Source organism: Zophobas morio, unplaced genomic scaffold (genome assembly GCF_036711695.1).
Source record: "Zophobas morio isolate AGI-343-1 ecotype UQ-CSIRO unplaced genomic scaffold, CSIRO_AGI_Zmor_V1 ptg000012l, whole genome shotgun sequence".
NCBI lineage: Eukaryota > Metazoa > Arthropoda > Insecta > Coleoptera > Tenebrionidae > Zophobas > Zophobas morio.
Window position 1 is genome coordinate 21,778,574 of NW_026972117.1, and position 20,739 is coordinate 21,799,312.

Sequence of the window (20,739 nt, forward strand, 5' to 3'; positions counted from 1 at the left end):
GGCGCCGCGCTAGTAGTTGTTAACATTATTTCGGTAAATACTTTCTTTGATGATCTGTTTTCAAGAAAAAAATATATTTTGTCCCAAAATACAAATTTTTTCATTGGTTTTGCAACACCCGTCGCGAGTTGTTGTCTGCTTCTCTGAAAATATAGTGAAAAGTGCTCTGAAGAAATAGTGAACCGTGAAAAGTGAAAAATACTAACTAAATAATATATTGTTTAATTTTTGATTTGCGTTTAAACCAAGAAATAACGATTTTTTTTTCAATTGTCCAGGAAATTTATGTATTTTTTCCGGATCAACATCACGGTGATCATGACTCAGTATCAATTGCTGAAGAATTAAAGTATGAAACTGAATTTGTTCAAACTGTTCGTCCACGTCCCCGAAAAAGACATTTTAATTACGAAACTGCAGATGAGCTCATTTTAGACCCAAAGCAAAATTTTAAAATCAATTTCTATTATTATTTATTCGACACGGCAATTGCAAAAATAAATGAAAGATTCGAATTGTTAATACAACAGAATAAAAAAAAATTATTTTTAGAAAATATAGAAAACTGGAGGAAATCGGAGCTAGAGCAAAAAAAAACACAATGTGTCAACTTGCAACAGAAATTAACATATGGCGAAGGTCTGTTCCATGAGTTAGAATTGTTGCCAATATTTTTTATAAATAAGTACACAACTCCACTTGATATTTTAAGTTATATATATTCGAATAATTTACTATCCGCATTTCCTAATCTTTCAACATCTCTACGTATATATTTAACCCTTCCAGTGACGGTAGCTGAGAGCGAAAGATCATTTTCTAAGCTAAAGTTAATAAAAAATTATCTGCGGTCAACCATGGCCCAAGATAGATTAACTAGCCTGGCCATTATAAACATTGCAAAAGAAATAGATTTTGAAATAGCCGAAATAATAAAAAAAAATGAAATCTCAAAAGCGAGAAAAATTGACTTTGATGTATGAAATGCCACAGAATAGTTTTAAGTTTAATCATTCTGATCTGACATCTGCACTGTGTAAATTATATAATTGTAATAAGATTGTACTGATTGTCATCGTTTGAACTTCCTAGCCATGTTGTTTATATAATAAATAGATGAACCATCATTATGTTTTTGATTTTTGGCATATTTGAATAGAATATTTAAGTGAATTGTGACGGTTAACTACTTCTAAGTTAACCACCCGTAACGTTAGATTCTGATGTGGGGCGCTAGACTCTGTAAAAAACAGAGTTAATTAATTTTTGACAGGAGGGCGCAACGCTGATTTTCGCACCCCGGCGCAGAGGATGCTTAAGACGGCCCTGCAGGTCTCAATTATAATTTGAGAAATTTAACTAACGATCAGTTACAAAGCAATTTATTCGCATTTTGAACTCATTGCAAGCGTTTTTTTTCCAGTATTAATGAGTTTTTTTCTAATTGATATGATTGTGAATTTATACTGTAATTATTGTTCATCTGGTATGGCTATAACTGTTCGGTTTTGTTGATCCCTGCTGTAACAAAAACCGAAACAGAACTTTTGTCATGATTATAAACTGAGTACTAATTTTTAATAAATTAAATACATATAATCATTCAACACTTAATATAATGATGAATACTGTATATTTATTGATTTTACATCTCAAACAAGATGGATTTTTACTTAATAAATTGTATATATTCTCAATATCGGTTCTTTTTGCGTGTCGCTTCCTGGGTTTTTCATAATTTTATTCAAAGTCCTTTTTCGCAGAGTAAAAACGATGTCTTCATGCGTTAATGTAGTAGGTTTAAGAATTAAATAAACATTTCTTAAGTATTTAAGACGCCCATGTGTTCTGTTGCGGATTTGTTCATATTCTCAAAGTGATTTTTGGTGCTTTGTTCTGAACCGTGCGTTTACAACAGTTCAATGACCGGAAATCTATTAAAATACCATCATGCAATTTACACATCTGTTGAATGCTGATCCGTATCTATTAAGCGTGCAGAAATTCAGTACATTTACTATAATGAATTAGAAACAAAAAAAAAGCTCCGTAAGTGGTTGACAGGAGACAGTTACAACTTGGACGGAAATGGAAAGAAAAAATCAAGAAATTTAATCCGTAATATACAATTTAATCAAATTAAACAATCTTTCATAACAAAATGCTAAATATTGACATATCAAAATAGCATAATAATAATAACATGAAACTTCTACCATTTAGATTAAAATAAAGATTTAGTGCATAAACAATACCTTATTACATATAAACTTTAATAGAATAAACAAGAGTAATAACAACGATTTCAACATTCATAGGTAAAGGTTGTCAAATATGAGCACATATCAATTATAAATATTAAAAACACATCGATAAAATGCGCGCGTGTGGTGGTGTGTATGAATTATGCACATTGAAAAGTTCTTAAATATAATTTGCAAATAAATAAATTGAAATGGCATGATAAAAATGGATAAGGCAGTGGAAAATTGATAAAAACACCGATAAATAATAGAATACTCTCTAACAATATAAAATGTACTATGTACAGATTAAGTATTAAAATTAGGTACATTTAATTGTCTTTTGTCATGTCATTTTTCCAATTAATGTCTACTAATAATTAGTCGTAAAATTATAGCCTCATTATATACATAAATGTCACTAACCGCGAAATGTGTAAGTACGAAACTTCAGTCACACCTTAACAAAATAAGGGATATGTAGTAGGTACATCCTATTCCATCGATATGCAAAGAATTTCTGTAGACACCTAAAATTTCATATTCTGAAACGAAAGTTACACTCTAGTAGAATCGTTTGTACTCTAATAGATAACAACACCCTAATAGGTACAACTAGGGTTAGTGATATACCGCGATATGATTGTTACTCACTTTATAAGCACAATAGATGACTACTATTATCGATCGCAGGGACCCAAAATCACATTTTTCTTTCGCTGCAACTTGCCTATTGATCAAAATTTGGTCACATAATATTGCATAAACGCTCATTTGATGTACACACTAAAACGAATTCTATCTAAACGCTAAAAAAGTATACGTTTTTGTCATCCAGGTATTTGTGGTACTAAATTAGTTCTTAGCGATTGATTGTTACTAATATTTTGTAAGTTTAAACTGGAACTACGAGGTCAGTTGTCAAAAGAAAACTGTGTTTTACTTCCTTCGGGCCACCTGTACTTATTAAAGATACGTTACTAACATTAACTTTATTTTAAACCCGGACTCTTCCACGAAAAGCCCCTCCACACCAAAATTAACCAAAGAGTTGCAACAATATGTACAGATATGCTAAACACAGAAGTAATCTTGACAATGATATGTATGAACGATACGTCAAGTGAACTACGTATTTCGAAACGAAAAACTAAACAAGCTGAAGACCCTGTCGATCACGGATTGATGTCGTTTCCTTTCAGCCTTGGCGCGATTTGAGCAAGAAGAGGCATGTACAGTCTTGGACAGAGTTGATGACCGCCGTCATTATCTCTGTCCGAGCGCGTACATTACAGCAAGATTCATGGCGATCACAATTCGTCAGGAAATAAACTGCAATAAGCCAAAAAATCTGAACACTACGATCGTCTCTTGTCTATCATAGGTCACTGTAGATCGTCTTCGGATTTAGGAATGTCGAATATCTCGGCGAAGAGCGGCGGCAGAGTCAACTTCGTCCAGTTCATACGGAACCAGTCTAGGTGTGCTGAGTGTTTAGCGCCCAGGTTGCGCAGTTCTGGCAGTTTTATTAGCAGACTCGAGAATAGCTGTGGTTCGTTGGCGTGGTTCCGGCCGACCTGCAGTCAATTTTATCAAATTTATGACGACAGTGAAAAATCACACAAATTTACCTGAACTTTCAGAGCTTCGATGAGTTTATCCTGATGATGCTCTATGGATTTAACATCCGTGATTCCGTTTCTGTCCGCTGTTAACAACACGACTGCGGAGAAAAGCCCGACTTCCGTATCATTCAGGGCCAGTGCGTTGAATGTATTGGCGAAGTGCAGAACAGACGAAATGAAGTCAGCCTACAAAAAAGAAATTCAAAATGTAGTAAGAAAATTACTAAAGAACGAAAATAAAAATACATATATTCTGGAAATCAAGACGGATTCATAAACCACAAGTATTTTCTACCTACATGACATTCTTAAAGTGCATATAAAATCAGTCCAGTAATATCTGTCTAATAAAATCTTCAACAGACTACTAAGTCGTGTGTATAAATTTCACAGCGCGCATTTGCTTTATTTGCAAACATGAGTGTCTAGAATTTAGAGAGATAATTGCCAAGAAGTGCTGGAACTTAAGCAGTTATTTTTTCTACTACTTCTAACAACAGAGATCAAGGAAGTTTAACGAGGATATAGCAGACAAGTAATGATCACGTCTGTATTTGCGTGTGAACTGTTCACTTCGTTGCTTATCTTAAATCGAACACGTGGAAGCCATTTGGCGTGGAAAGCAATTTTATGCAAAAATTTTATGACACTATGTTTGTAGACAGTAGTAAATTTAGATTCGGATCTTGAATGTTATGTAACAGCGAAATTTCATGTCGATAATGGTGAAAACATTGTTTCAAGTTGTTTTATGCATCTCCAGCGCATCTACTACAAGTCAAGATCGAGTTAAAAATGGAAAGCAATGGAGATAATAGAAAATACGTACAATGTGCTCCTGAAACTGAATCATATTTAAAAAACGGCCTTATCCAAAAGTTCGTAATTGATATACATCATAGTAAGTATGAGTTATTAAAAAGTCACCTTCTGACTAGAACGACAATGAAATTATTTATAAGCCACAGGAATGAGCGAGACCAATTTTTTATTTAAACGGAGTTCAGGACCATACGCATACAGCGCAAGTTCGGTGTCGGTTCTAGTTCTTGTAATATTGAAGGATCAATTTTAAAAGGTGAAAGAATAATCAATTAATCATAGTACGTGCAGGATCAGAAAGCGGTCGGGTACACCACAACACACTGTTTCTTTCTCTAAAGAGTATTCATTATGCGAAAGATAAAAGTAGCAACCGTATGAAATTCAGAATATAATTTTCCACACTAGAGGCGGATTAAGAGATCAGGCTTATGCTAACGATCGTATTATTTAAATTTTTTTAATGGTCTTGTTTTATTTAAAGCAGTACAACTACATGAAGCTCGTTCAAAACTTATTTGTTTTTGTCTCACACTGTATTGTGAGTAATTTTAAATTTTAGTCATATAGTAACTGTACTTTGCCACATAAAAACATATAATTGTTTAATGAGATACATTTACAACTGTGTGTTTGTTATTAAATATGTCTATCTACTAAAATGTCTTAGTCTGACCCAAATAAAGAAAGTTCATTTGTCAACAAGACAATTTAGTCATTATATTGAACATACATTAAATAGAAAACATTTTCTGTTACTAAAGTCAATGAAAAAGTGATAAGATTCCGTTAAATAAGTAATAACATACATTTGCATTGTTATAGCATATTATGAAACTGTTTCGAGCAATTTCAATAAGTGTTTCATGTCAACTGATCGATAAAATTTCCTCGGAATGATTTATTAGCTGAAAAGAAAATGAACATATGGGAACGATTATCAATTCCCAAGTGCAGCGTCATTAGATGGATTAGGTTCCATAACATTTTCATATACATAAATCTGGCTTGGATTGCGAACATAAAAAGTACTTTGGTTTTATAGCGGGCTCAAGCTGCGAAGAACTTTACAATAGCAAATGTTTTTTAAATATTATAAAATAACATATTTCTACACTTGTGGTTTATGAATCCGTCTTGATTTTTATTAGACAGATAATCTCCGAAACCACCAGACCGACAAATTTTATAATTATCCCTACCAACATTGAATTTTATAAAGCAACATACTTTTGTAGTGGTGATTTATGATTCCGACTTGATTATTACATAATAAAATTTTACACTAGTGTAAGAGAGACCTAACGGGTCGATCGTACAACTCAATTGTTTGGAAAATACATTGTGACGTTATTATCTATATTTTTCAACTTATACATGTTATAATTTTTCGAAGAAGCGGGATTTGAGTGTATGTCAGTGGAGAGAAATGTTTTGTCTAAAACTGTACTTCAAGGGTGAGGGAATTTCTGTTGAAACAGTTATTAGAATATCTCCTGATTTTGTGTTGTTTGTTTTGCGTGCAGGTTATAATTTTTAACTAATTTATATGTACATATCTGTCAGGAGATGAAAGAGTTTGTGTGTATAAATCGAGTTGTTCGATAATATGCTGATACTTTATTAAAAGGGAAGTCTTGTTAACATTTTATTTCTACAGTAATTACCAGTTTACTTAGAATAACAACACTAATCCATTTTAATGACTCGACGTATATGGTGGTGTACTGCTAACCATTAAGTACTTAATTTTATTATTTATTTTCTACTAATGGGTAGGGATAGGTGTTCAATTACATACTATGTAAGCTACTTTTACACATACTACCGATCATTTAATGTCGCCTACAGTACTTCCTGTTAGGTAGTTTAACATTGTTTTTTAAAAGAAATTGTGGTACTTATTTAGCGCAAACAGAAATTCGATTATCCAATTCATCCAGAAACATTACTAAGACTGGCAATTTTAGAAGTTGGATCGAAGAATGTTAGACCGATATCACACAAAACTGACGACGGAGCGATCAAATTTACATCCGAGTTTTCCCGTCAAAATTCATGAATTGTTGAAACTTTCAAAGTTGCCTTAAATGAAACTCCACAATGAAGAGTGACAGAAGGGAATCGAAAGCATCCAAGATGTTTTCTTGTTTTGCATAAAGAATATTTATTTTGGAATAATTTATAGACTATTCTGGATTTGAGCTGGATCTACTTTTCTTTTTTATACCTTATATATTATTATACATAGTGATGCGTAGTGGTTTTCTGAAAAGCCGTGAGAAACACTGGCTAGATCCTTTTTCCGAATGTGTGGTCGGTAGTATACCATCAACGAGAGATTCCCACGTGAAAAATGACAAAAACTTTTTCCTCATTATAATGGATTTCTCTACACGGTCTCACAGTAAGGACGTAAGTTACATTACGTCAAGAAAATGAGGCTTACATTTTTATAAAAAAAAATGGTTATTTATTTTAGTTAAAAATAATTTTACATTTTTTCGATATTCGTTGTTCACGACACATTTTAAAGCTTAGAGCAAGAACACAAACCCGCACGAAGGCTGCTTTTATTTATTCATTTAGTAGTGAGAAAAATTAATCTGGATAAAAAATCACCAACAGATGACAGACTACAAAGAGACGGAAACGGGAAACCGGCAGTTTCGTACTCTTCAAACAGGAAACGCCCCTTATTAACAACGCTTCCGTTAGTTGATTACTGGAATATACACAGCCATACGAACTTCCAATTTTCAGATTCCTGAGGGTTTTTTCACGAACTGCTATTTCGTATCTGAAGGGTTTTGTGCACCCATTTATTGCTGACAGTGAGCCTTTTCAATTCAAATTTAACTTAAAAAACCTTCTATCTCTTCGTCATGAATTATACAAATTACTAAGATTTTGCATAAGCTGTAGAATGAACCCACGATCTGATCGATTTGGTTATATTTTTTAAGAAAAAACACGAAAGGTAATTTCTTCCGCCTAACATCACACTATTTATAATGCTTGTCCAGAAATTTTCGTATACTAAAGGAATTTGATCGTCAGGTCGAGATGAAATAATCAGTATCTACCTACGACCAAGACAATAATGGTATCTGAACAATTACTTTTAACAAGCATGAAAAATCAGAGTGCTCAAGTCACCACAAAGTCTAACAATATTTTATGGCCAAATTCGACTAACAGCTACTTTGGTCCGACTCATTTGATTCGTAGTTGCACTTGCGGTTTACTGTTGTCGCAGTAGTCGGGTTTTAAAACACGATTTGAGTTACTAACTTGTAAATTGCAGCAACAACACATGTTTTCATATCTTTGTTTATTTTATGGCATATCGGAATTCTGACGAAACCACATCGTTACGTTAAAACACGTATTTTTCGTACATACATCTCATTACACATTTATTTTCTTTGTTTCTTCATGATTAAAAATTGGATAATCCTTTTGTTGTGTTTATTACATTTCTTCGGTGTACAGTGTAAAATAGGTACTTGGGAGAAGTAACGGTCTGAGTTTTACAGCTGATGTTTATTGTTGTTGGCAACAACAAATATTTATAGTTTATCTGAGAAATCTTCATTATTAGAGACACGTGTTACAGGTTTGGATTTTTTAGTTATTAAAGTTATGCCGTTGTAACTGATGATCCTTTATTTACATAGCTGTTTATGGTGTCTGCTGATGAAATTAAGATACGGTATCAGATAGGTCCCCGTAGCTTACTGTTTTAACTTTTGTGCAGAAATCTGGTTTTAAATTGTCGTTGCAAAAAAAAGCAAAGTAAAAATTGTTACCTGATGCCATTTTTGAGCTTTTATTTCCAGTTCATTGTTAAAGTTACGATACATATTTATTTTGATATAGCGAAATAAACACAACATTGCCAATTTTACTATTTTATGGTATTTCAATTTGGAGTAGCATGCAGTGTGGCATTTCGGTCATTCATTGTAATTACACTGGACATGGTAAAATAGTAATTTTCAATATTTAAAAAATGATCCGGAAATTTGTGCCATAACTATTAAAATTAACTTTTTTATCTCGTTCAACTTGTATAAAATGGATCAAAAATTACATCCACTTGCATCTAAAGATGTGTGTCTTGAATATATGATATGTTATTGCTGATAAAACCAGGGCACAGAGACCAAATCATGGCTGATTTAGATGTTTTGTTTACACCGTTGCCATGGAAACCACACGTCATAGCCGCTTGATACAACTGGATTGCGGTCCCGTTCCGACCGTGCTCGGCAAGATTTTATTCGACAACAATAATAGTTATTTAAGTAATAAGGAATGTACAGACGTGTTGACATTCGAGGTAAGCGAGTACGAGCCGAGGTAAAGCCGAGGTTTGTCGCTTGCCGAGGATGTTAACATGTTTGTATATTCCGTGATACTTATATACAATTACGTTTGTTGTCATACCCGTGATGAATTTTTCTAACTTTTTTGTTTTAAGTTGTCTGTGCGCGTAATGATATTGTGAAATACAAAATTTTCAAATAAAGCAAAAATATTCAAAAAGTGTCATCACAAATCGAAAAATGGATCTTAATGAAGCTGCTATTATTGCTTCTCAGAGTGTGCTACCTAATAAATCAAGAGCGAAGTACGAATTTACGTACGAGTCTTTTAAAAAGTGGTGTGCCAAAAAAAGTGTGGAACCTGTGGCAGAAAACGTCATCCTGGCTTATATGTTGGAAAGAACCAGCTAAAATCATCAGCCAGTTTATGGTGCGAGTATTCTATGTTGAAAACAACGTTGAACTACAAGAATGCTGTCAACATCTCGAAATTTTCAAAACTAGTGGAATTTTTGGAGTGGTTATCGACCAAAGAAGTCACAAGTATTAACAAGAGAAGAAATTTTAAAATTCATACAAAAGACTGCGGATGAAACTTCTCTTTTAATCAAGGTAAGTCTTTTGGTTTTTTATTATTAAAATTAAACTCGATTTTTTGATTTGTTTTAGACAGACGAATTCTGTAAAGTAGAAATGGCTGATGTTACTGACCATGGAAAATACATAATTATAACAATTCTGCACTCCAAAAGTGACGTACGAAAGTTCACAATTGTTGAAAATCTTGTGTTTAACTTTGACAAAAAATTATAACTAATATATAATTAAGAATGAAAATAAAATACCAAATTTCTTATTTACTCTCATTATATTCCTAGGAATGTAAATGACACTATCCATTCCGCAATTCAGAGAAATTAATAAACGAATGTTGTTGATCATTTACATGTTTTGTATCTAAGCATGTACATATATGTATGTTATTTACATTACCGGCAGCGGGAAAAATATATAATCATTAGATTATATATTACGTTTAACTTCGACTGTTTATGTTTATATATCGGAAGAGTTCGACCATTAACCACGTACATATAATAATTAGATGCTAGTTGACCAGAATAAGAGGCATCAGATAAAAATTATGCATTTGTTTTAAACGAAAATGAAATTTGATTGATTTTGTATCCTCAAAACAGAGAGGTCAACAAAGTATTTTTACTTTCTTAGCGTAACCAATGATGGCGTAAGCTAACTATTGTACTAGGTTCCATCGAACGAATGACTCCAAGAGTATGAAAAAATAACTTTCGCGTTTCCGTCTGTCTGTCGTGTGCCTGTCGTCTGTGTCGATTTTCATTTGACCATAATAATCTACGAAAATATCGGACCAATTATCAAATTTTATATATATATAGCACTAACCAAAATTTGTCTAATCATTCCCATCAAAAACTTGATGACGTCCCCTCACCATTTTGTGTAGTTAAGGGTATCTAAATTTTATGAAATAACATATCCTTGTATTTGTATTTATTTTATGAAGTTGCATTGATCGTTTGTTTGTCATTATTATTATAATTTTTATTATTCAATATTTTTCGCAGTAAAGCTGGTCTTTAAATACATAATACCAACTATACAAAATATAGGCCATGGCTCAGTGGCAAGCGCGTTGGTTTTGCATCTTAAGGGTCCTGGGTTTGATTTCCGATATATCCATTTTTCTGTCTTACACTATGACTGTTTACCTGCACTAAATAGCAGTCCATATCTCTAGTTTGTACTATTTTTTTTTATATTAAGATCTCGTTTTTTCTTTAATTACAAAATGTCAAGCAATCTTTCGCGTTCAAAAAATTAGGTAAGTTATCAAACAAGCAGAAACAATCGTAAATTGTGACCGCCGACCGTCTCCGCTCCCCGTTCTGAGTTTGTGGTTTCTTAGAATAATGCGTTTGTGTCGATGCAAAATCGAGTCATGATGTGGGATTTTGTTTCTATAACGATAAAATATCGGTACCGATAAAATGTGGTCGACTTTTTTTTCGCATCTGAAATTTATACTTTCGTCCTTGTCATTTGTCGCTTCGTTTCGTATTGGTAGAAACTAAATCCCACCCCTGGACTGTTTTCTTTGATGTATATGGTTGTTGTGAAACATACCTTTATTTTTTTTTATTTTGAATTGCTCATACAGAATGACTAAAATTTATTGTACTGTTATCTATTGTTTATTATTACATTCCACCTGTCCAAACTGGTAATAAAATTTGGAACAGAAAAATTCAGTTCAAACATGCGAATAGCATGCTTTTTACTTTTGCTTTACTACATAAATATCATTATTTTAATTTATCAGGAAAAAATAAAATTCGTAAAACCAAATTTTCGAAAAAGTCGGATAATTTCTACCGGGTTCTTCAGGGGTGAGGGAAGTTCTGCCAAAATAACCTTCGCCATTTTTTTTTTTGTATTCTAATACATTTTGTTGTCCAGTGTTACTAATTAAACTACAATGAAGTAAAACATTCTGAATATTATTTTGGACAAGTAGCTGTTGGTTAAGATACTTATCCTTTTATTATTATTAAATATAGGCGGATAGTACATTACTGTATTCTCAAATTTTTGACACAATGTGGTGAATCGTTCTTAATTTGATAAAAAACCACCCTTGCGTAGCTTCGTATTACGTGTCTAAAAAAAACAGATTAAACAATAAAAATAATAATACTAATATTAGTAAACATTAGGCTTATTCATAAACTACGAGTATGTTATTTTGTAAAATTTAAATAACATTTTTACTATCAAAATTTTGAAATCAGTCATCACATCGTTGACAAATTTTGGTTAGTGTGTAAACCAAAAACTGAAAAAATCAAAATTTAAAATACAAAAAATTATAAAATCGAAATTTTAAAAAATCTAATAATTGAAAAAAGAAATTTTAAAAAATAAACGAAAACGAAAAACTGAAATTGAAAACTCTAGAAACTTAAAAAAATTTTCGAAATCCAACTAAACACATTTTCTTGTAGATTTCGGGCAGCAGAAGTCACTTCCGGCCTCATTTCTTCGACTACTTCAACTGTTTTTCCAGAACACACTATATTTTTGGAATCAGCACGTCAAGATCCATAACCTTGAATTTTTTGAGAATTTTTAGACGACTTTTCCAAAAATGAAATATTCGACTATGAAACATCGAGAAAACATGAACATATCTATTCGTCGGAATAAACTTCCGTAGTACCAAGAATGTCAGACCAGGAAAGAAAAACTCATTAAAGAATATTAAAAATAATAGGAGTACATGATATTAACGACAAGAAAGGAAAAAGAGTAACAGAGAAAACAAGGATACTGGAAAAAACGAAAGAATACTTGGAGTTAGAGACTAGATAATTTGCCAAAATCAGTGTTATCTTGGCAAATACTAAGCCGCCCACCCACCCTTTATTTTCTTAGAAAGTAAATCAATTGCCAAAATCAGGCTTATCTTCGCTAGTACTTGTTAAGATAAGATTGATTTTGGTAAATGATATATCCTCTAAGAGAAAAAGGGTGGGTGGGCGGGGCTAAAGCTTGCTAAGATAGGACTGAACAATATTAAGAGTAATCATTGGAATGAAGAGGTGGTGGATGGGCGGAGCTATTGCTTGCTTATAAAAGACTCTATAACTAAAGTTAAACTTGGTAAACATCTACACGATATTTCTAACATACCTTTATACGTCTGTACAAAATCGATCCGTTAGTTTCAAAAATTATCTATCTAATCCAAATCGACTCAGACGACAGACAGAACAAAACGGGAGACCCATTTTTTCATATTCTAGGGATTTTTCCAGATATTTGACGGGGTCTATATTTTTACCCTGCGTCATATATATTTGTTTTTCCCTAATTAAAGTAGAATATTTACGGAAACCGTAAATTTTGATTTTGGTAATTCTATTTGTATAAAATAATTTATGTATCTTCGGATTATAAATGCAGATTTTGCTCTCCCCAAACTTGAGATACGAGTACTACATTTTATAATGAAATCCTTATAGGAATATTTTAAATGCATATTTTTATTGTAGAATAGTAACAACTTGTGTTAGTATTGTGTGACTTGGTTAATTTTAAAACTGTGTTGTATCTAGCGGTTTGCTTTTGGTAGTGTAAATGTTCTGTGGAAATGTACTTTCAAATGTGGTCATTCAAGTATTTTAGACATCTCCAGATAAAGATGCACGGAACGGTTAGAATTCTCAATTTTTCAAAGTAAACTTGGCAGTTGTCGCGGTATCCAAGTCCATCTATGACCCTGATGCATTTCCTCAGAAGCGCAAACAATTTTTTACAATGAGGTGAGTGAACCCACATGAGTATGCCATATGGAAGAAACCGTTATTTTGATTTGGCATGACAGTTTCACTTAATTTGTGAAAAGAGTATCATTTTGTCGATTTGCCCAGGAAATAGTTACCGTGATATTTCCATGTGGGACAAAGTGGGATAATACAGGTTGTTTGTGGAAATTATTCTCACGGAGGGAAAATAGTATTCGACGGAAGTCTGTTTGAAGGCACATGTGCTATTTTTGTAAAAGTTTTTTCTGCTATAAATTTATTAAAATATGTAGGTAAGGGTGTGACAGTGACGTTTGTTAGGGTTTTTAATATTCGCATATTGATATCATATGCATTGGTGCAACTGGACTTATTTATGTGTAGAATTGCATCACGTAAGCTGTTTAAATGCAAATCCTTCGGAATTTATAGGAGTTAGATAATTATCAGAGCTTATAGTGTAATCTGAATCATGTTATTACCAAGCTGTCTGGGTTGTGACGATGTCATCAAGACAAATGCATAAATTTTGATGTTTTTCAATCCAGTGACCTATGAAAATTAAAAATGTTGCAGATTTGCCGCTTTTTAGTAATGGTAGACATTGTTAAAGCTTTAAATAATATTATTAATGTGTGATTTGTCACAGTAGTTCTGACATTTGAACTATCTTTCCATGAAGACGGTTATGAGAATGAGTCAATTTGTTTTATTGATTAAATCATTATTTCATTTTTCCAAAAATGTGGGAATACGTGTCCTTGCAAAAATGTTAATGACGTCATCACAAAATTTTGTTAAGCAAAAATCGGGAAAAACTCAGTTGACACACACGCGCAGCACGCTTCTTTATACTAACATATAAGGGTTCTCTTAAGAAAATAGCCTCACGAAAAAAATGTCACAAAATTGTGGATTTCGTGTATTATATACATCAATTAAATCTTTCCATATTTTTAATAAAAGTGAATCTTTATTATTACTTGTTATTGAACCAACTTACATCGTACATAATTTCCAACTGCTGCCTCGTCACCGTCGTCCCATCGTCGAACATCATCACCGAATTCGTGGTCAGCCTAGCCACATGACTCAACCATATCTCGAAAAAGCCTATTTTAATTAATATCAGCTGATCATCCTGTCCCAGGTCGCAGAAACCGGGAACCCTTTTGGCAAATTCCACCACCCTTTGTACGCTGGGCGTGATGTTGGCGGCGAACTGCTGCCACAACCAACACCGCTCCTGCTCGAAGGCTTCGGCGGTGGAGGTGGCCACCTCGCTGTCGGCGGGACTCGCCGGAGGCGGCACCACCGGCTTGCGGACGAGGTTGCGCGTGTGCTCCTCCGTGTAGCCGCAGTTGGCGTGGTGGGCCTGGGACACGGTGAGGATGACGTCGTATACTGCGAGCTGCTTTGTTTCGGTGTCGCTCTGGTCGGCATCGGTGGTCGTGACTCGGGAGGATTCTTCGGTGCTGCGCTCGCGCGACCTCTTGGGTACGCGACCATATCGTACAGCTGGAAGAGAGAAAAATGGTTTGAATATCTGTGATTCGAAAAAAATTAAAACAATTAGCACTACGGCGAGTAATTTTAGTACAGTAAGATCTTGAATTTAAGTTTAATTACTTAACTTTATAAACGAAAACGCTCAGAAATCGTTGTTAACTTGTAAGATGGTTTTGTTAATGTTTAAGGAATATAAAATAGTGATCGAAAAAAATGCTGCATACAGAAAGAATTAGGCTACAGTGATGAAACTTCCGTAAAATATATTTTATTGTTAATGTTTATAACGAATATTTGGACAAAATACAAATCAATTATGTCCTTTGAGAAAAATGTTTGCAAACAGAGAATAGAGTGTGCAATGCAGATGCTGGTCTTATTCTTCTTTCTCTTTCGTAATTACACTTATCATCATAAACAATGAGAGCAGACAAATATCATCGACGGAAAAAAAAAGAGTCTGATGGTCAGGTCAGGTCAGGTCATTACCAAAACGCATTGACGTTCTTGCAAAAAAAATGGTTTTAAATTATTTAGACAAAATTTTCCTCCTTCGTAAAATATAATAAAAAAAATCCAGTTTTTATGTAAACCATGAAAATTGTATGAACAAAATTAATTTTTTTTTTGGAAATGTCAATTTATGCTGTATTATAAATGTTATTTTATAAAAGGTAAGGCTTATATCCATTAAGAAAATCTGAAACCACAAACTAAGGAACATAAATTAATAAATTAGGGGTATATTATTTTGCATATTTTAAAAGATTTAAAACCGTTTTACACCATCAATTATAGCTAGAATTGTGGCAGTAAATTTGTAGACATAATTGTCCATCGTATAATACATGAATTGTCGTTATGGCCCACTTTGTGTTCGTAAAAATAGAACCTGTTCTAATAAAAGTGTTTGAAAATGAAGTTAATTATGTAGGGTGAGAGACTGAGTGACAGAAAAATCACTAAATCTACGCGAAACTTGAAATTTCAAAATGAATCTAATCTCAAGCGCTATGAAAAACAAGTTTTACATTAGTCGAAAATTTTTGTAGTGAGTTTCGTTTAGGAGCCATAATTGTACGATACGAAAATGAATTCCTGGCTTTGAGTTGATATTTTTTGCTACAAAAGTGTCTCTTAATAACAGAAAACGATGTCTGTTATCATTATACAGAAAACTGACCTAACCCCAGTAATGGAACTTTCAGTAAGTTTACATTTGTAACAGAGACAGCGACAGCGTAGGAATTTCAGTGTATTTTGTAGTGTTGGGTTACTGCCAACTTACATGTTAACTGTCAAGAAATCCCAATCTTTCACCGGAACTACTACATAATAATAATAATATGTTATTTGCCAAAATCAGTCGGATCGGATAAAATCTATCACTAAAAAGGAGACGGGGTGGGTGGGCGAAGCTAATTATGTTCTTCTTCCGAATGAGAGTAGAAAATAATAATAGAATCTAAGATGTAAAAAGTAAAAAAAGCGCTAATCGTAACTTTTTTTGTTGTACTAATTGCTATAAAATTTATTTCTTATTTCATGCACTTGACCTGACTTGACCTGACCTGTCTTGACTTCTCTATTGTCTCAAATAAATAAATTTTAAAAATTTCTGTGAATATTTGTATAAAAACCACGAAGTACATTCTTAAAATAATTATATTTTGTGAAACGAACATTAATAATAATTGCCTTTTCTATCTAGGTACAAAATATTTAAGTATAACGAGCTATTTTGAGTAAACTGTAAAAACTGCTACATTTCAATTCGCGATTTTGGAAAAACGGTATGAATTTCCGAAGAAACGAAGCCAAGAATGACTTTTGGATATTGAAATTTGCAAGAAAATGTCTTCAACTAATTTTCGGAAATAATTGCAAAATTATCGAAAACGTCAAAAATGCCAAAATCAGTGTTACCTTATCAAGTACTAAATGGTTATGGAAACATCCAGATTTTTGGAAAAGAAATCAAAATAATCTTTTTTAAGGTTATTGTACGCATGGTAAATTTTTAATCAAAATCGATGTTAATCTCACCCAAAAATTGATGACGTCATTTCAGAATTTTCCCGAACAAATTCTGTTTAAAATGTGCAAAATATGATAGGTTGGGATTTAGCACTGCATTCATATTTTTTAGAACTGTTTATACAGGGTGACTCAAAAAAATTATTGAATGGGTAAGTTTATTTTTTGATTAAATTACGAACTCTATTTTCTCGAAAATTTGGGAGTACAATGCTGTTATTACTAGTATTACGTTGCACCGGTTCAAATTGACATACGTGTCCTTTTTCATTATAAAATTTGGTAATGGAACATACACTAAAAAATCAAGCAAAAAAGGAACAATTAAAAAATTATCTATCAGTTGAAAATGATTGCAAATCCATGCTTCTCTACCTTTATTTTAAGATTACATAAATAACTTTATTTTAACTTAGGTGTTATCATAAACAAAATAAAATTCTCAAAATTAAATCTTATAATTTTTGAAGAAGCTGGAAAGAGGACAGGAAGTTTTGTCTAAATAACTTTAGAATAATTTTTTTTTTTACTTTCCGAACGAAAGCTAAGGAAGTACTGTAATAGTCTCCGTAGGACGAATGGCTGCAATATAGTTTCTCGATGTTCCATGACTCCTAGAGTACGAAAAAATAAATCACCTGTTTTCATTTGTGTGCCTGTCGTCTTTTTGTGTCAATTTTTATTGGACATATAATCACCGAAACTGCTGGACCAATTATTGTCAAATTTCACATGTGTTTTAGGAATATCATGTAGATGGTGGAACTCTAAGTAGAATTTGTCTAATCATCCCCCTAAACACTGTACTGTACTTGTGGTTAATGATTCCGCTTTGAGTTTTCCCCTAGGCATCCAGATTTACGCAAAAAAATCCAAATTGAATAATAACGTTTTATGCTTTTTAATAATAATGTAACCGAAGCGATTTTACGAAGATTACTTTAACAGCATTTTTTTTTGTTTTCACACTGTAACTGGTATATCTATATTTTTATTTATTATAATCGAGTCCAGAAAAAAAGTCTCCCGTTTCAGTCCATTTGTCTGTTTAGCTGGCACCTGTTATTTTGAACTTAACGGTACGGAAGTAAATTTGGATTGAGGAAATTCAACTACTACACCTCACTAGAATGTTTTAGTATTCAATTCGTATAGAAAACATACACGGAGAGAAACCACATGCAGAGAAAATGTTGTAGAATATCTATTGCTGTTCATTTCCATATAATTTTTTTTTTCTTCCTTGTAAACTTTCTAAATGTAAACGCTGTCTCTAGGAAACAATCGGCTACGGTATTCAGTACTTCGTATAGAGTTTGTTGAGACCAAGGTTGCTTTAGGACTCCTAGATACATAACATCGTAATTCAAATTGGCTTTCGAAAATCTGTCACTGTGAATTTAATAAGAATTTGCTATTTCCTGGATGTATGTAGCAAATCTATCGTGCAGCCTGAATTATTGGTTGCCTATCTAATAATCTATGTTTTGAATAGCTACTGTCCTTATTTTTCGTTATTTGGATATTGTAAATTTTTATTTTTAATAGCTAGTGCATATTATTTCTCAGTTGTGTTTTCATCGTAATTTCTTGGTTGTTGACATGGTAAGCAACAAGTAATTTTACCATGAATAATAAAGTAATAAGTTAAATTGTGTTCGTCAATATTCTGGATAAATAGATAATTTTACAGATTATAATGCGAGTAAATATTTGGGAATATGTTGCTATAACCATATCGAAAATAATACAAATACAAAAAGAAAACATGTCATTTTCCTTCGAAGGAGAAAAACAATACAAACGAATTGGCCGTATTGAATAAAAAAAGTTGTTTATTTTTTGTTTGCAGATCCACAAACACGCAATCTATATAAAAGTGTAAAAAAATTACTAGAAATGAGGCATAAAATTTTATAAAGCGTGTTTTCAACACGATAGACGACTTTCTTTGAAGTAGTCGAGAGCTCTTTGTAGGTAAATGTAAGATAAAAAAGCAAATACCTACAGAAATAGCTATAAAAATATTACAATATATGGAAAAGTTTAGCATCTTAATGTTTTGGAATAAACAAGTATAATCGGTCTACATACACTGAAATATTCCGTATTTTGTACGTTCAAAAGCTGCCATTTTGTGTGATAATTACGTATATATCAGGTGTTGAACTGAAAAAGTCATCAAGTTGACCCTGATTTTTGTAACCATTTCATGGATGTCTATAGTAAAACTAAAATTTAATCGATAACAGCTGACTACGCAGAATGGTACAACGTAACCTCACTTGTTCCTATAATAAAAGTAATTCTATCAACAATTTTATCAAATGTCAACGGGAATCGACAATGGATATTTTCCGGCAGTAATGTTTCATTCCAAATGAACATTCTCCCTACACAGTAATATAGTAATTAATTTAAAATAAAATAAAATAATTTAATTGCGGAATCAATTCTAATAATATGAGTAATTTTAATATCATATAGTACGCTTATTTAATATTTTTCTGTCATATTTCGAGTAGTAAAATGGCTTATCTTGTGTATTTATACCAGTTTGCTGTAAATTTAATAATTTTCCCGGCGCCTCCACCATATTTGCAATGTCACACTAGTCGAAAAAATTGTGTGTCAAACACACAGTTTATTATTTTTGTGTAGTTGTATCACTAATTTGTCACTCAGATTTGATGACAATGTTACATCTCTGCCCAGATAATATCGTTTTAATACTTACATTTTAAAATACATTTTTAAACTAATCCAAATATTTCTGTACTTAAATGTTTAAAATCAAAGCACTAAACAAGAAAGTACTTGAACAAGTAACTCAATTTACAACCCGGAAGAAAAGTTTTCCAACACTCACTCAGCTACACCGAAGACCGACACACCACTTCCTCAAACCAAAAACTTTGTACTTGCTGTTAAAATTTAGCAGCAGCGCCACACAATGCACGTCCGCTTAAAACAAAAGAAACAAATCCCACATTTAACAGAGCCAATGAGAAAGGCGTCCATAAATCACGTGGGCGCAATGAGGTGACATTTATCTCACGACGTGTTGTAATTCTTGTCCTATCGGAGGCATACAAATGAGATCGATTACACACGACGAAAATATGTGACAGTGTCGATTGTGGTTCTCATTCAAAAGAACAAAGAATAATTTTGTTGAATTATTCATCGTGCTACTGCTCCGGTGTGGCGCAGTGACAATGTTGTCATGTCGGTTTTATTATGATACATGATCCTCCTAAGTGGCATACTCCGGCTATAATCACGTGCTGGAAAATTGCGCTTTAGTATAATGAGATTGTGCGGGGTGAGATGCTGCATGAAAGTGTTGTAAAAGTTGAGTGGGTCTCTGGGTAAAATGGAGCTTGAGTTAATTAATTTTACTGATACAAAAAACTAACACGAGGATGCAAAAACTTGGCTTGTTTTTAACGCGTGTTTTAAAAACAAGCCGCAGCAGGGTTAAATATTTATGTAAAGTGTGTGTGCTTTATGTCCGGGTTAATTACGAAAATTAGGGCACACACCGTAGCAAAACAGACACCGCCTAACGCGTAGTAATTTCATCTTTAGCGTGGAGTTGCCACTTCACAGACTTTGGAGCCGTTCGGATTTGAATATACTTGTTATACAAACGGATGCATGAACATTAAGACTGTTGGTTATTTTTGTGAAATATTTATTACAAAGCTCATGCTATCGTCAAAATAAAAGTGTAATTAGTGTGTAACAACGAAAATGATATCGTTAAATTTGTGAGCATTACTTATGTTATGTCAATATTGAATGTTTTCGTAACATCTGAACT

At 32.8% G+C, this 20,739-nt stretch overlaps 1 protein-coding gene across 1 annotated transcript in view; it reads right to left on the reverse strand.

Moving 5' to 3' along the window:
* Nucleotides 1-2,171: 2,171 nt before the first annotated feature.
* The window catches only part of LOC135128019 (ecdysone-induced protein 78C), a 111,098-nt gene continuing 92,530 nt past the window's right edge, over nt 2,172-20,739 (reverse strand). The window contains exons 4-6 of the mRNA XM_064054810.1: nt 14,371-14,885; nt 3,875-4,054; nt 2,172-3,820 (exon numbers count right to left, since the gene is read on the reverse strand). Of these exons, the coding sequence (XP_063910880.1) occupies nt 3,629-3,820; nt 3,875-4,054; nt 14,371-14,885 (887 nt within the window). The 3' untranslated portion in view covers nt 2,172-3,628. The remainder of the gene's footprint in view (nt 3,821-3,874; nt 4,055-14,370; nt 14,886-20,739) is intronic.